General features: G+C 53.6%; 1 protein-coding gene across 7 annotated transcripts in view; it reads left to right on the top strand.

Annotated features, from left to right (window-relative positions):
* Positions 1 to 16,505, top strand: part of SMARCA4 (SWI/SNF related, matrix associated, actin dependent regulator of chromatin, subfamily a, member 4) — an 88,279-nt gene that overhangs the window by 57,419 nt on the left and 14,355 nt on the right. For 2 of the 7 annotated variants that reach the window (XM_045083913.1, XM_013054148.2), the window contains 7 exons: positions 1,152 to 1,318; positions 3,952 to 4,115; positions 6,344 to 6,571; positions 6,824 to 6,922; positions 7,180 to 7,257; positions 7,930 to 8,148; positions 12,529 to 12,791. In XM_045083913.1, coding sequence (XP_044939848.1) covers positions 1,152 to 1,318; positions 3,952 to 4,115; positions 6,344 to 6,571; positions 6,824 to 6,922; positions 7,180 to 7,257; positions 7,930 to 8,148; positions 12,529 to 12,791 — 1,218 coding nt within the window. The remainder of the gene's footprint in view (positions 1 to 1,151; positions 1,319 to 3,951; positions 4,116 to 6,343; positions 6,572 to 6,823; positions 6,923 to 7,179; positions 7,258 to 7,929; positions 8,149 to 12,528; positions 12,792 to 16,505) is intronic. The other 5 variants (XM_004748413.3, XM_004748412.3, XM_004748411.3 and 2 more) reach the window with 4 other exon arrangements.

Raw genomic sequence — 16,505 nt, 5'->3', positions numbered from 1 at the left:
TCTGGGCCTCAACTCTGTCTGCTAAGAGAGATGCTATTTGATCCACCTTGTTATTGGGGTTTTTTTTCCCAGCATTTTTTTTTTTTTTTTTTTTTTTTTTTTAGATTTTATTTGTTAGAGAGAGAGTGTGTGTGTGTGTGAGCGTGCACAAGCAGGGGGAGGGGCAGAGAGAGAAGGGTTCTGGGATCATGACTTAACCAAACGCAGGCACTTAACTAACTGAGCCACTTAGCATTGATGATGCAACCTAGGCTTCACTCAGCTCTGGTGTTGGACGAGGGTACCCTGTCGAAGTTTCATCACTGCAGTCTTGCTCTAGAGCTGAGGCCAGCAGCAGTTCTCTGAGCTAGTAAACGGTTTTGAAGAACAGGGGCACCAAATAAAAGATCAAAAAAGTTCTTTTGCTCTGTATTTTTTTTTTTTTAAGATTTTATTTATTTAACAGAGAGAGATCACAAGTGGGCAGAGAGGCAGGCAGAGAGAGAGAAAGGGGGAAGCAGGCTCCCTGCTGAGCACATAGCCAGATATGGGACTCAATCCCAGGACCCTGAGATCATGACCTGAGTCGAAGGCAGAGGCTTAACCCACTGAGCCACACAGGCGCCCCTGCTCTATATTTTTCATTCCAAGTTGCATAATGGGGGCTTCTGGATCTGAGTTCAAGTCCTGGCCCCCAGCATATCGGCCGCTATGTCACACGGTACCCCCTCAGCCCGTCTGCTAGGCTGTCAGCTGGGGCTTGTTGACCAGAGGGAATGAGAGAAGCTGCAGTGGCCCTTAAAACTGCGTGGGGTGCGGTGTGGGCCCTCCAGCATGAGCCTCTGCTCCTGGAGTTCCTCCCGTGGGCTAGGGAGGAGGCCCCACTTCCTGTTGTCCCAGCATGCTTCCCGATAGCATCTCTTCTCATTCTTAGAAGTATCTGAGTTGGATGATAATCATGTGCTCACCCTTGACCGAGTATGGCCTTGAGCGTATTTGATTTGGGTTGAAATGGCTTTGCTGGAATTTCATGGAGGTCAGAGGGTCAGCCTGGGAGAACCGCGCCGTTGACCTCCATGTTGAGAGCCTGGAGAGGGGAGGTGCGCTTCCGCCTCTGCCTGTCTGCCAAGGGCCGTCACTAACGTGTTCTTCCTCTGCCCCCTGCTCACCAGGCTGGACCTGTACCGAGCCTCGGGGAAGTTTGAGCTGCTCGATAGGATCCTTCCCAAACTCCGTGCCACTAGCCACAAAGTGCTGCTGTTCTGTCAGATGACCTCCCTCATGACGATCATGGAAGATTATTTTGCGTATCGCGGCTTTAAATACCTCAGGCTTGATGGTGAGTATGAGCAGGAGAGATGTTTGTGGAGGGACAGGTTTATGCACGGTTGCCAAAGCTACTGGCCAGTGTCGCCTCCTTTGCAAGGCCGTGCAAGGCCCGGAAACTGGGTCGAGCATCCAGAGTGAACCTAGCACATTCAGTGAAACAGGCTTACAGGACTAGGAGGGAGGGCTCTGCAAGCGTCGTGGCTGGATCCAAGCCTGTGGCCTAGAAGAGCTTCCAGCCTGGATCCGACACCCCCGTCTCCTAAACATGAGGCTGACAGTGTTTGTACTACAGCTCTGGGTCCAGTGGTTGTCCTCTTTTAGTGGGAGCTGGCAGAAGTCCACATCCTGTGGACATCAGGGACAAGTATAGTGAGTCCCCGGGTTATTCTTGCTTCAGGTACAGCTGGACCCAGGAGTCTCGAGGACAGTGCTGTGGCTTTTCTTGGCTCCGCTGTCCTCCATCTTGGCTTAATACTCAGGCAAGCTGTCCAGGCTCCCTTTATACTTTTTCTGTGTTCCCAACTACAGCCCACCTTCTCCCCCAGAAGTCCAGGGGCTGGCTCTCTCTAGGTTGATGGGAGCCATGTGCCTTTCTTTCCACTGCCAGGTGGTTGTAGAGCTGTCACTGGCCAGGGCTGGAGCTGTAATCGGGTTTGTCCATGGCCGAATCGTGTGCACGGAGGGTAGTGGGGCGGGGGAGAGGGGAGCTGGTGACACAGGATGACAGCAGGCTCTCCTGGGAACAGTGCTTAGCTGCGACTCCCATGCTCTCCTGGGAAGTTGTGTGTCTCTGGCTTTATCCCAGCATGCGGGAGCCCCAGGGAGAAGGTTGCTGAGTGAGATGGTTGACAGCATGTGGGACACATGCTCTGACACATGTCGACTGACCAGGGAGGCCCTGGAGGAAGTCCATGCTCTGTCCAACTGCAAGAGTGCCCGGATGCCCCAGGAGCGAGCTTGGGAGCTTCTGGCTCGAACACAGTTCACTTGGTGGCTCCTTTCTTACAGCTCCTCTGAGCTTTTTTTTTTTTTTTTTTTTTTTTTTTTAAGATTTTATTTATTTATTTAACAGAGATCACAAGTAGGCAGAGAGGCAGTTAGAGAGTGGGGGAAATAGGCTCCCTGCTGAGCAGAGAGCCTGATGCCGGGCTCGATCCCAGGACCCTGAGATCATGACCGGAGCCGAAGGCAGAGGCTTTAAGCCACTGAGCCACCCAGGCGCCCCATCTCTGAGCTCTTATTGAAGCTCATCGCCAAGTGCATTTCCCTGGCAGGATGCCCCAGACCTCTGCGCCCTCATTTGTCTTGCTGTGCATCTGGTGGAACTGTGGTTTCACAAACTACAGACCTGTGGTTGCTGGGCTGATCGCCCGTCAGTCTCTGGCCTCCCTACCCTCACCCGCAGCCGGCCCTTTGTGTCTGTCTTGCCATCTGTCCTCCTGGTCTTGGAGTTCCATCTGGGGCAACCTTTATAAGCACAAATGACATGTGTGTCTTGCTATGTTCCTGCCTCCTCCTGGGGCCTCCTTCCCAAGGCTTGGAGACTGAAAACTGCCCCCCTGCTAGCAGGGTGGCCGGACCTCTCCAGCCGCCTCGCCCATTCTTCAGGGGCCGGGCCGCGTGCACACTGGGTCTTGTCTGTCACCATGCCAGCCCTCAGGAGAGGCTGTAGGTGGAGACTGTGTTCCCCCGTAGCAGGGGTTCATTTGCCCCTTCTCTTTCCTTGTTCTCCATGGTGAGAAGCCTTTTGTCTACTTAGCCACAGCTACACAGTACACACATGGGCACAGACCAGCTCTGGCAAAGAATAGACAGGGTAGGGGCTTAGCAGCATGTTGTGAGATGGAACCTACCAGTGTCAAAGCGGTGAGATTGAAGGTGTGGGCTGGGCCTGGGGGCAGCGGGCCCTTTGCCATGGGCCTGCCCCTTCCCTGCCCCAGCCAGGCCCTGTGGGCATCGGGCCTCTGTGCTGTGCAGCGTGATGGCTGGGCAGGTGGCTGGAAGCATTTAATCTTCATTTCATCACCAAAAATGACTCCTGATTTTGCCAAAGGCACCTTTGGTCTGAGCTGGCAGCCACCCACGGGTTTTGTGTGCTCCTCTGGTGCTCACGGGGCTGTGGATCATGTCCTGACTGGTCACGTGAGAGTCCCCGTGGCTCCATGAAGAGGGGAAACCACTGCTGCTCGCAGGGCAGAGTCCGTATGGTGAGGCACCTGTGTGCTCGCCTGCAGAAGCCTCTGGGGATAGAGAAACCCCCTGCCGTGGGATGGAGGCACGTGCCAGCCTCCCAGCTAGTCCCTCATTCCAGGCCCTGTGCCCCGGCACCCATCCTGTGTCATGCCCACATTGGGCCCATTTGACTCCAAGGTGATGCGGTGGCCTGTAGGGGCTCCTTTCCACCTCCTGGGGTGGGAGGAGTGGCGTCCACGTGTTTGCATCTTAAACCTGAACAGCTCTCGTGTCACCGCTCGGGCACGCGTGTGGAGCAATCATGGAGTTGGCCCCGGAGGCCTCTGTGGGATGTGTGCACGTGCTGTCCCCGCTCTATGGAGCCGCTGTTCCTCTGTGCCTCCTCGCCATTGCTCCCCACCCCACCCTGCGTGGTGCCCCCACTCACAGCCTTGTCCCTGCGCCCCTTAGGAACGACAAAAGCGGAGGACCGGGGCATGCTGCTGAAAACCTTCAATGAGCCGGGCTCCGAGTACTTCATCTTCCTGCTCAGCACCCGCGCCGGGGGGCTCGGGCTCAACCTCCAGTCGGCCGACACTGTGATCATCTTCGACAGCGACTGGAACCCCCACCAGGTGAGGCTGGACTGGCCCCAAGTGGGGCAGGGACTCGAGGCTCCCTGGAGACCCTCTTCCATCCTGGGTACCTGGTGGCACCCACGGCGCCTGAGGCCTTTGTAGAAAAGCCCTGAAAGTATTCATTTTTCTTTATTTTTTAAAACATCTCTTTTTGCTTTGATTATGAAAAATACATACTCCGTTCCTGTTTTTTTAAAAGTCCTCATTTTATTTAAATATGTAAAGTGGAAAATGCCCTTATCTTACCAGCCGTCAGTGATTTTCAGTTTTCGGGATCCAAGCCTTCCAGGTTGCATCCTGTGTGAGTTCTCACACACTTGTGCTTTTAGAAACAACTGGGGTGTGTATGTACGCTGCTGCCCTGGTTTTGTATCTGTGTGCCCTCTCCGGGGCTCCATGCCAGTAGCTTCAGAGAACTGGTATTTGGTAGGTACAACAATTTTTTTTTTTTTATTTTATTTATTTATTTGACAGAGATCACAAGTAGGCATAGAAGCAGGCGGGGGGCGGGGACAGGCTTCCCACTGAGCAGAGAGCCCGCTGCAGGGCTCAATCCCAGGACCCCAGGATCATGACCTGAGTGAAAGGCAGAGGCTTTAACCCACTGAGCCACCCAGATGCCCCGGTACGGCAATTTTTAAGGGAGGTTTTAACTTTTCCTGATGTCTTATTGTAAAAGTAGTAGACTTTTTTAATGCAAATATCAGTAACTCAAAATAACAAACTAAAGAGTCCATTTTCCCCCTCCCACCAATCCCGCTCTTTCTGACCACGTGCTATCGTGTACCTATATGTACACACATGTGTTTTGGTTTTGACAGAAACATGGTGGGTTCTAGCACGTGTTCTTCCCTAGAGCAGCTGCTTTGTTTCTCCTCTCCGGGCAAGCGCACTGCAACTCCACACAGGCATGTCCTCAGCTGCCAGGTGTCCGGACATATGGTGGCCTTAAGGCTTGACTCTGACTGCACTTGGCAGGCGTCTGGGTTTTGTTGCTCAGCGTGACCACTTAGGGAGCCCCTTGTCCCCCTTTTGGAGTGTTGGGACAGGACTCACTGACCAGGCAGCCCCGAGAGGTGGGGGTTGCTTGGCCCATGGGCATGTCCTCTGCTCATTCAGGTCACCTCTGCCTGAGTGGCTTCCAGGAGGCTGCCCCAGGTTTCCCTCCCACTACAGAGTATAAGCCCGTCTTTCCCTGCAGCCTGGAGGCACTAGTACACGGTGTGAACTGTAGCCCATCCGTTGGGTGGAGACTCAGGCTGGTTACTAGTGTCCCTTTCTGTCATCAGCCTGGGGTGTAGTTCTCACCAAGACCTCTGTGACCAGCCAGTTTCCTGAGATGTGATTGTGGTGTGCTACCCCCAGTAGTAGGCAGACAGTGGACAGGGGTTCCCTGGAGCCCGATAGCCCGTGCTTGGAAGCACCGCCAGGAAGCGTGCCGGCCGAACTCGGAGTTCAGCTGTAGACACAAGGCATTCCTGGCCCCCCACCTGACCCCTGGGTGTGAATCTTGACTGTAGGCCCCCACTGCTACTGGTCCAGATGTGGGGTTTCATGCGAGCCCTCCTGGTTCGGAGCTGCAGTGATGATGCAGCCGGTGTCGGCAGCCACGGCTACCATGTGATCGGAGCTTGTTGTGCTGCACACTCTGGGCTGAGTGTCCAATGCCGTTTAGTTCTTCGTCCCTCGCAATCACCAGAAGGGTCTGTGTAAACAGAGTGAGTCCTGAGTCTCATAGAGGTTGGACCTCAGCTTGGGCCGCAAAGCAGGGAAGGAGGAGGGCCTACAACCAAACCAGGCATTTCCAAAAAGCTGCCCAGCTTCTTAACCATCCCATGAACGATTCCCTTAACCATGATATGGCCTTCCCAAGCGTGGGGCCTCCTGGAGTGGGTGAGAGGTCCCATGTAGCTGTGACACAAGCTCCTTGGGAACATAATCGCCCAGGACTTGCCCTCCAAATTGTACCATGCCCTGGAGTACCTAGAGAATCCTGTAAGATGGGAAGGGACAGTCCTCGGGGATCGTCAATCTGGCACAGGCTGCAGGATGTGTTCCTGGGCTCCCCGCTCGAGAAGCTGCTGGTCGGGGCAGCAGAAGGGCCTAGCAGGAGAAAGCAGGCACACAAGAAAAAGAAGGCCTTTCTAGACAGCACCGCGAGGTGTTGGCTGTCTCTTAGACCTCCGCAGAGCTGGATTGGGACTGACCTGCCTCTCTTCTTCTAGGACCTGCAAGCCCAGGACCGCGCCCACCGCATCGGGCAGCAGAACGAGGTGCGGGTGCTCCGTCTGTGCACGGTCAACAGCGTAGAGGAGAAGATTCTGGCCGCGGCCAAGTACAAGCTCAATGTTGACCAGAAGGTGATCCAGGCTGGCATGTTCGACCAGAAGTCCTCCAGCCATGAGAGGCGTGCCTTCCTGCAGGCCATCCTCGAGCACGAGGAGCAGGACGAGGTGAGGGCAGCGCCGGCCCCGACCCCCTCCCCGGCGTGAGTGGTGGACGCATGAGCGGCTTTTCATTTTTGTTTTTTTACCTTTTTTGCACTCTTATTTTTTTTGCATCCCTTTGGAGTAAAGGGAGTGTGGGCTGAAAGGAAAGAGGATGAGTACTTGCTTTTTCTTTGAAGTGGTTTTTTTTTTCTAAACTGCTGGTGAAAGACGCCGGATTGACAGCCCTGGAGACTGAAGTCCTCTATTTATCCACAGAGCAGACACTGCAGCACGGGCAGCGGCAGTGCCAGCTTCGCCCACACTGCCCCTCCGCCAGCGGGCGTCAACCCCGACTTGGAGGAGCCACCTCTAAAGGTGAGAGGGGTAGTTCAGTCTCCACGCCCATTCAATCCTCGGCTTCTCGGCTGAGACGGCCAGCAAGGGCCCTGATCCCACGGAGCGTGCGTGTGCGTGTGCGTGTGTGCCTCTCGCTGCCGTGTGGGTCCCCATCCACCGCAGCCGGACAGGGACCGCCAGCTCATCTCCCACGGACCGCCGCCGCTCGCCTCCGAGCCCGGCCGCCGCCCACCCTGGCCTCTCCGCACTCGGACTAACTGTGCGAACCCTTCTAGGAAGAAGACGAAGTGCCCGACGACGAGACGGTGAACCAGATGATTGCCCGGCACGAGGAGGAGTTTGACCTATTCATGGTAGGTACCGTGGGCGGAGGAGGGCGCCCCGCACACCTCTGGGGGCGCTTTGCGGGCGTCGCACACCCCGCCCTACTGACATCAAGTAGAATAAGACAGCTCAGTACAGACAGAGCGAAACTTCTTAGAGATGGCGGTGTCTCTGGTGGGTCATGGAGCTGGGGCCTCTCTCGGGGGGCCCCATGCTGCCTCCTAACTGACCTGTCCTCCTCCCATGGTCCCCGAAGAGAATTGCCACAATGGTGGGACACGCACATGCACATGCACACACATGTATGCACACCCATCCTCTGTGTGACCCTCAGGCTTGCCACATGGAGGACTTGCCTGTCTTCCTGATTGTTTTGTCCTTACGATTCCCTTTCAGAGGGAGGTCGTACTGTTCCCGGCCTGGGGTCAGTCAGAGGTGCTCCTTAGCTGTGGGTAAAAGGCGTAAGTCCGCACGGAGTTAGAGTGTAGGCCCTTGGTCCCTTTTCTGCGACCCTCCCATCTTTTCTGGAATTCTCTGCCCCCGAGGCCGAGCCCCTAGCGAGGGTCTGCTCTCAGAGCCAGAAACCTCCGAGATGCCGTTGAGCAGACTCACAGCCTCCCCTTGCCACGTGCCCCTGTGTACCCCCAGCTCTCCCCGAGCTCACACCTCTCTCCCTCTGTCCCCTGCCCCGCGTCCCCCAGCGCATGGACCTGGACCGCAGGCGCGAGGAGGCCCGAAACCCCAAGCGGAAGCCGCGCCTGATGGAGGAGGACGAGCTCCCCTCGTGGATCATCAAGGACGACGCGGAGGTGGAGCGGCTGACCTGCGAGGAGGAGGAGGAGAAGATGTTCGGCCGCGGCTCCCGCCACCGCAAGGAGGTCGACTACAGCGACTCGCTGACCGAGAAGCAGTGGCTCAAGGTACATGCTGGAGAGGGCCGGCCGGGGCGGGGCGGGACAGCAGAGATTCGACAGCCGCGCCGGGGCTCATGCGGAATCCAAGCGGGCTCCCTTTGGCCCTACTTGGTTTTCATTAACCACGGCGAGACCTCTGTCAGGGGACCCGCTCCCTCCGGTCCTCCTGACCAGCGCGGGAGCTTTACAAGAGCTTCGTGGGAGATCTCGCCGCTCTCCGCTTGCTGTGCTCTCCCCAGTGCCTGGTGGTGGAAAACAGTGACGGGTCAGAGGGTGACCTGCCCCCGACAAGGGGGGAGTGCCAGCAGGGTTCCGACAGCCTCACATGGGGCACGTCGACCCCAGAGCCAGGTCCGTGGCAGCAGCAGGTATAGGTGGCTGAGTCAGGGCCACGGGCGCCTGGTGAGCCCCCTGGGACTGTGGTGACGCGTCAGGCCCTTCCCCATGCAACCCTCCCCAGAAGCCAGGTGGTGGCGTTCAGCTGGGCCCGGCTGATGGGCGCACCCCAGAACAAACCACAGGGCCTGCCTAGGCCTCTGGTCACACTCCCTGGGGTTCCTCGTGACTGACTGCGGCCCTGCTGCCTCCTCAGTCCGTAGGTCTGGCCGCCCTGGCCCTGCCCTGGCAGCTCAGAATGACCCAGACTAGTGAGCCCGCCGGCTCAGGTGCTCACGTGGGGGCCACTGACACGTGCCAGGAGCCTGTGACCTGCGGGTGGGGCCGCTGGCTTGTCCAGCTCCTCAGCCATCGGCCCCGAGCTCCGGGGACAAGAGGAGAACCGCTGGCGATGGAGCGTAGGCCTGAACGCAGACATGTGGAGCTCCCGTGGCTCTGATCCTTTGAGACACGATACCTTTGTGTGTGTGTGTATCTGTAATTTTTTAAAAATTTTAATAACATATAATGTATTATTAGCCCCAGGGGTCCAGGTCTGTGAATCACCAGATTTACATACTTCACAGCACTCACCCTAGCACATACCTTCTCCAAGAAACACGATACCTTTGAGCATATTTTGCTTTAATACATATACCACTGAATTTACTCAACTAAGTTGTACAGTTCTGTAGATTTTAGAATGTTCAGTGTTGTTCCGTGATCCCCACAAAATAGCTTTGGAATATTCTTTTCACCTCAGAAAAAAGCCCTGTCCTCTTCAGCTCTCTTCCTGTCCCTTTTTCCCCCCTCACTTTTGTTCTGGAGATTTCATATGAAAAGAGGGATGTGTCCTCCCTTTGGCCACTGGCTTCTAGCAGTAAGCTGCATATTTTCAAGGTTTATCCGTGTGGCAGCAAGTGGCCCTCCTTGTCAAGGCCAAGTAGTGGCTTGTTGTGCAACTAGACTACACGGTGCTAATGTCTTTGTTTTTGGTAGACGATCAAAGTTCATCTTTTTTCTGTTTTCTACCTCTGGCCTCCTGTGAACATCGGAGGACAAGATTTTGGCAGGATAGATGTTGTGATTTCTTTCTTTCTTTCTTTTTTAAGATTTTATTTATTTATTTGTAAGAGAGAGAGAGAGAGAGCGAGCACAGGCAGACAGAGTGGAAGGCAGAGTCTGAGAGAGAAGCAGGCTCCCTGCGGAGCAAGGAGCCCAATGTGGGACTCGATCCCAGGACGCTGGGATCATGACCTGAGCCGAAGGCAGCTGCTTAACCAACTGAGCCACCCAGGCGTCCCGATGTTGTGATTTCTATCACATGAACACCCAGAAATAGAATTTCTGAATCAAATGGTAATTTACTTGTTTAGTCTTCTGAGGAACTTCCAGACTGTTTTCCACAGCAGCCACACCATTTTACGTTCCCACCAGCAGTGTGAGGCAGTTCCGGTTTCTCCCATCATCCCAGCTGTGTTTGTCACCTGTCCTTTTGACGCTAGCTTTTCCAGTGAGTACACCACGGTAACCTCCTTGTAGTTTTTAATAGCATTTTCTTGGTGGCTAACGGTGCTGGGCATCGCCGGAGGTGCTTGTCAGCCATTGGCGTATCTTTTTCAAAACTCCCATTATCGATTGTGTGATTTACAAACACTTTCTCCTATGCTATGGGTTATTGTTTACTTTTTTTAATGGTGTCCTTCGAAGCACAAGTGTTTTTTAATTTTGAGGAAGGCCAGTGTATATCTGTTTTTTTTCCTTTAGCTTGTGCTGCGGTATCCTATCAGAGAATCCACTGAGAAATTTAGGAGCACAAAGGTTTACCCCTTCCTTTGAAGAGTTGTAGCTTTTATGTTTGGACCCGTGATCCTTTCTAAGCAGTTTCTGTTTACGATAGGAGGTCAGGACCCAGCTCCTGTACAAGCAGGTGTCCAGTTTTCCCAGCCCCATGTGTTGGATCGACTTTCTTCCCCCTACAGGGCATGTGCTTTTTGTACATGTTCTCAATAAGAGTTTGCATTAAAAAAAAAAAAAAAAAGAACACGTTTACCCAAAACAGACACTCTCTTTTCTTCGTGGCGGCCACTCTGGTGCCATATGTACCCAAACTCTTGAGAGTGGTGCTGCCTCTTGCCCTTCTGGGCTGACCCATGTGCTTGCGCCTCGGGACCGGAAACCCTAGGATTGCGTTCCTAGGGGAGCCACAACAAGGACCCCGAACTGGGTGACTTAAAACCATAGCAGTTTATTCTCTGAAAGTTCTGGAGGCCTGGAGTCTGGTTTCAGAGTGTCAGCAAGGTCCTTTCTCCTCCGAAGGTTCCAAGAAGGACCCTTCCTCGCCTCTTCCAGCTTGTGGGGGCCTCGGCATTCCTCAGCCTGAGGCCGCATCACCCCCATCTGCTCCTGTCTTACATGGCCTGTCTGCCCTGTGTCTTTGTATCCTTTCCTGTCTCTCCTGGGAACATTCCCATTGGAGTTGGGGCTCACCTTAACTCAGGATGACTTCATTTTTTTGCTCTTCAAGTAATTAAATCAGTAAAGATCCTATTTTGAAAAAAGATCACATTCGGAAGTTCCAGGTGGACATGAACTTCAGGGGACACTGTTCAGCCCCTCGTGCCCACCTGGGCTCGCAGTGCACACGCTCCCCCATACTGGCCTTATAGTCCTTTCTGCCTGCCACACGTCTTTCGTGTTGTTCCTTTGGCCTGGATGCCTTACCCACCCCCACCCTGCAGCTCTCAGCTTAAGTGCCACCTCCCCTGAGATGCTCCCCTGACCCCCCCGCCAGCGCACGTCTGCTACACCATCAGAGCACCACTCACTCTCCTTCCTGGCAGTCAACACGCTTGTCACCATGTTCGTGAGACGTTTGTCTGCTCACTCTCTTCCCTCCGTGAGGGACATGAGCTGAGGCTGTCCTCGACACCTGGCCCTGTGTCCTGCTCCCAGTCACAGCTGATAAATGCGAGACGGACAACCAGACGTCCCCTGGAGTCCTGCCCCCACTCCCTGTCCTGATTGCAGGCGCCCCTGGCTTCTCATCTCTATCTGCAGAGATTAAAAATGTGCAAATGAGTTCTTATCATTGAGAATGAATCAGTTAGTGTTGTTCAAAAATTAATCTTGTTCATAGAAACTTGCTCGGCAGTTTCGCTTCAGAAGTCTGTATACAGGGGTGCCTGGGTGGCTCAGTCGTTTCTTTCAGCTCAGATCATGATCCCAGGGTCCTGGGATCGAGCCCTGCATCGTGCTCCTTGCTCTGCGGGAGGCCTGCTTCCTCCTCGCCCGCTCCCCTTTCTTCTTTTGCTTCTCTCACTGTGTCTCTCTCTGTCAAATAAATACAATCTTTAAAAAAAAAATAGTCTATGTACAAATAAAACAGCTGTCTGTCGTGGCCTTCCTCACACAGGGGCCCCTTCTCCACATGGAGAGAGCTGAAATGCCCAAGGACAGGGCAAGTCTAAATGAAATACTAAACAGACATCAAAAATTACATTGCAGAAAAGCGACGGGAAGTACATCCAGGACATAGTAAGCAAAATCCCGAGTCCTGGTGTGGTGTGTGGATAGAGGCCAGCGCTGTCCTCGGTGCTGCCGCACGTCCATGGGAGGGGCCGGGTGAGTCCTGGCTTTGGACGGCGGTGATGGCGCACACAGCGTGAGTGTACCTCACGCCACCTGAGTGCACCATTGAAGGTGGTTGAGGGGTCAGTTTTGTGTCATGTACATTTTGTCACAATTTCTAAGAAACATGGCAAGGATCTAGAGCAGAAGGACTCGTAGTGTTACCTCCTGGTGGAGGGATCCCAGGATCCAAGTCTTCGGGGACCTTTGGTGGGTCTGTGCCTCTTTAATTGGCAACGAAATGCAGCTGTGGCTTTGCTCAGGCTGGACGAGGGTGGGGAGCACCTGGGGAGGCAGAGCCGGCCTGCCGGGGACTGCGGGTTTGCGCCTCGAGCTTTGCTTGTCGACCCCGGTGCTGGCTGTCCTATTTTACCACTATTGACCCTGAAGGCCATCGAGGAGGGCACGCTGGAGGAGATCGAAGAGGAGGTCCGGCAGAAGAAATCGTCTCGGAAGCGCAAGCGGGACAGTGACGCCGGCTCCTCCACCCCGACCACCAGCACCCGAAGCCGCGACAAGGACGACGAGAGCAAGAAGCAGAAGAAGCGCGGCCGGCCACCCGCCGAGAAGCTGTCCCCAAACCCTCCCAACCTCACCAAGAAGATGAAGAAGATCGTGGACGCTGTGATCAAGTACAAGGACAGGTAAGCCAAGGACCGCAGCGGGTGGGCGCTGGGGGTCCTCAGAGGTGCCTCGCCCGGCATCCTGTGTGCCTGTGAGCCGGTTGTGGGGACAGTCACTGCACAGACATTGGTGGCCTGTCTTTGCCTCAGTACGCCTGCCCTCATGGAACGTACGTTCTGCAAGAGGCAGGCACTCTCTCAGCTGCGGTGAGAGTGAAGAGAAAACTTCATGGGGAGGTGGAGGCAGGGGGCCGTTTTCAGGGATTGTGATGTTTGAGGGGGAGCCCTGAGGAATGGAGGTCTGGGGCCGAGTGCTCCAGCAGAGGCAGGAGCTTGCGCAGAGGCCTCGGGGGCCTGTGATGGGCGAGGCGGAAAGAGAGGGACCTGTGCCTTGATGGGCGCCGATTGCATGGTGGTGGGCTGTGGTACAAGGGCCGGTGTATCTGGAGCCAAGACCAAGCAGCTTCCCTTCTCTAGAGTCTCCACCCTCTCCCCGCACGTGGGGGACATGCCAGCCCAGTTCTCACCCTGGGCCATCGCGGGTGGGCCGCATATGGTGAAGACTGACCAGGCTCTGCTCTGGGATTTGGGGTCCTTGCTCTTGCAGAGTAGGAGACTGCGGCAGATGCGTGTGTGGTTCACAAGTACCATTTAACTAAGAAATCAACAGTTCTCTGAGGCCCTCCCCGGGAGCATGTGCGCATGGTCTGCCAGCTCGGGCGCGAGGCCTGGATCTTGCTCAAGGCTGGGCCCGTAGTGCTCCCCAGTGTCTTAGTTCACTTTCTGGTACACACTGGCCATACTTCTGTCACGATAACCAGACAGTTGTTCTGCTTGATTTTATAGTAACATGTGGCAGTTAGTCATTAAGCAAAGTAAGGACAAATTGTCATCTGTAGGAGGGAAAAGTGTTGAGGTGTATGTAAGCTCTCAGTACATCATTTGGAGAGGCTCACAGGTGTGAAATTTTGGGGGGGATGGTGATGGTTGTACCCAAATAAAGGGTACAGATTGCACTTAAAAAAAGAATCTTATTATTAAAAGAGAAACTAATGACTAAGTGAGAAAGGCTTGTTTCAGCTCAACCATCCACCCTAAAAATGTAGCATAAGCATTAGAGAAGAAAGTATTGAGCTGATACGCAAACTTCACCTTTGAGACAATTTCCACAATTATTTGAAATATGGAATGTGCAAAAATCCAATGAAAACAAAAGATCCCAGTAATCTTTTTGCAAGGGAGCCTCAAAATGATCAAAATGAAGAAGACCTTTAAAGGTTAGAGGGCAAGGATGGACTTTTCGAAGGTCATACTGGTCTCTGGGATATCCAAATGGAGAAGAACCTTGACCTTACCCAACACCTTAACGTGTCAAGTTGAAATGGAAACATCAGTGTGAAAGGTTAAACAAAGTTGTGGAGGAAAGCATCGATGAAAATCTTCATGGCCTCGATGTAGATAGGCGTTGCCTTCTGAACAGGACACAAGCACCGCTAACCAGAAAAGACCTGTAAAGTGGACGTCACTAAAATTAAGAACATCTGTTCATCCAAGGACAACTTCATGAAGCTTGTGAATATTTGCACCAACTGAAATTTTAAAACGGGCAAAAGCCATGAACAGGCATCTCCTGGAAGAAGATAGCCCAGGGACCGATCAGCATGTGAAAAGGTGCTTAGAATCATTGGCATCAACGTTGGTGGTAACATTGAGGTAAAGCGCCATAAAACCAGAGATGCCTCCATACACCCACCAAAATGGCTAAAACTCCTTGAAGTGTTGGCAAGCACATGGACTTTACCTCCTGCTTATGGGAGCGGTCTGCTCTTTGGGACTAAACCTTCTGACCCACAGACTCCAATCCTGGTTGTAAACCAGAGACGGCTGAGTGCCTGTGTCCACCCAAAGACAGGTTCAAGCAGGTGCATAGCAGCCTTGATCGTAACTGCCCCAAACAAAACTGCCCAGTGTCCAGCCATGGGAAAACATATCAGTGGAGGCCTAACCCAAGAGCAGGATTCTACCAACCGCAGGAACAGACATCCCTCCACTCTCTGGGAGAATCTTACAGTCATTTTGAAAAGCTGATCATGGCGACGGGTATGGAACAGTGGTTACCTCGAGACATAAAAACGTTTGGGGTGCCTGCGTGGCTCAGTTGGTTTAGCGTCTGCCTTCGGCTCAGGTCATGGTCTCAGGATCCTGGGGTCCAGCTCCATATCGGGCTCCCTGCTTGGTGGCGATCTGCATCTCCCTCTCCCTTTGCTCCTCCCCCTTCTCCTACACTCTCTCTCTCAAATAAATAAATAAAATGTTTTTAAAAATTTTTTAAAGAGATGAAAACGTTCATCAGGATAAACATTTGATACGCATGCTTTCCTGCAGTGATCCACCTCGGTTTAAAAGAAGACAAAACACAAGGCACTTGGAAACAGTCTCCTGAACTTGTTGCTAAGGCCTTGGCTATTTTTTAGTCATCTCGTGACTTACTGCAGATGCCCCCTGAGCATCAGCCTTAGCCCTGGATCACATGAGAAGAGAGGAACTGACTCCCCCAGCTGCTGCCTACAGTTCTTCCAGCATGTGCAAGATGGCCTGAGAAGTCAGGCGTGAAACTCACACTGACCCCTTGTGGAGGCTGTTCTGCAGGAGGCCGAGATCCAGTTTGACGAAAGCCCCAGCCCTGGGGTCACAGAGCTGCACTCCCGGCTGGCATGAGACCTGTGTGGTGGGACACCTCAGTGGAGGGTTTGACACGTGGTTGACAGCTAACCCCCGTCCTCCCGGAATGGGTGACATCACAGGACTGGGAGTTCTCCGTTACAGTGGAAAGAAATGTAGAGAAGTTACAAGTGGAACTTGTATATACGGTCATTAAAGAAAGCCTCCCGCATGCTGGCGTCGAGAAGTGATTGGAGCGGGTCCATCCGCTTGCTGCTTTGCTGCTGGTCCCCTAGGAAAAGATCAAGCAGGGCACATAGAGACTTGGAAAAATTATCCTGTTTTCCTGCCTGAAAAGTTTCCTCATAGCAAATACTTTCAAAGATGATGTTTGGGTAAAAGGCTGACCTATTTAATGGATATTTTTGACATTCCTTAACATCCTGAATTTGAAACCACAGGGAGAAACAATAGTACCATTCGTCCTGTTGTGAGATTGGGTGAGAAGTGAGACCACCGTCACTCTTGACATCAGTTGCGGAGTTCTGAGAACCTAGACCGCACTCAGGCTTGCTAATTCTCTAGAAGGATTGTCTGGACTTTCTGAAAGCTGTTCAACTCACAGTTCTGGTTTGTTACAGTGCAAGGACACAGATGGGCATCAGGGCAGCGTCGTGGAGAGGTGTGTGTGTGGCGCTCCCAAGCGTCCTCTCCCCAGGGAGTCGCTGACAGCACTGACTTCCCTGACACATTAGGAGACAAGACTCACAGAGCACTGCCAGACAAGGAAGCCTCAGTGTCTAGAGTTTTCAGTGGTCACACAGACACGACTAACCACCCAGACACGACTAACCACCCACATGGCTGATCTCAGTCTGTAGCTCCTCTGTGGGTTGAACTGATGCCACATGACCCATCACCCTGGCCTTAAGTCGCAGTCAGAGATTCTGTGGGCCAAAGGCCCCCAGGTAAACAAAGGCAGCCCAGAAGGCAGGACATTTCAAGGGCTGAGAGTTTACCACCCAGAAGCCCGGCACAAAGGCCAGACCTCTCTTTGGACTAGGTTAAACTCTC

The sequence above is a fragment of the Mustela putorius genome, unplaced genomic scaffold (genome assembly GCF_011764305.1).
Source record: "Mustela putorius furo isolate JIRA1106 unplaced genomic scaffold, ASM1176430v1.1 tig00000095_pilon_pilon_pilon, whole genome shotgun sequence".
In the NCBI taxonomy this organism is placed as follows: domain Eukaryota; kingdom Metazoa; phylum Chordata; class Mammalia; order Carnivora; family Mustelidae; genus Mustela; species Mustela putorius.
Note: the sequence above shows the minus strand (reverse complement) of the source record. Positions and strands in the feature narration are given on the sequence as shown.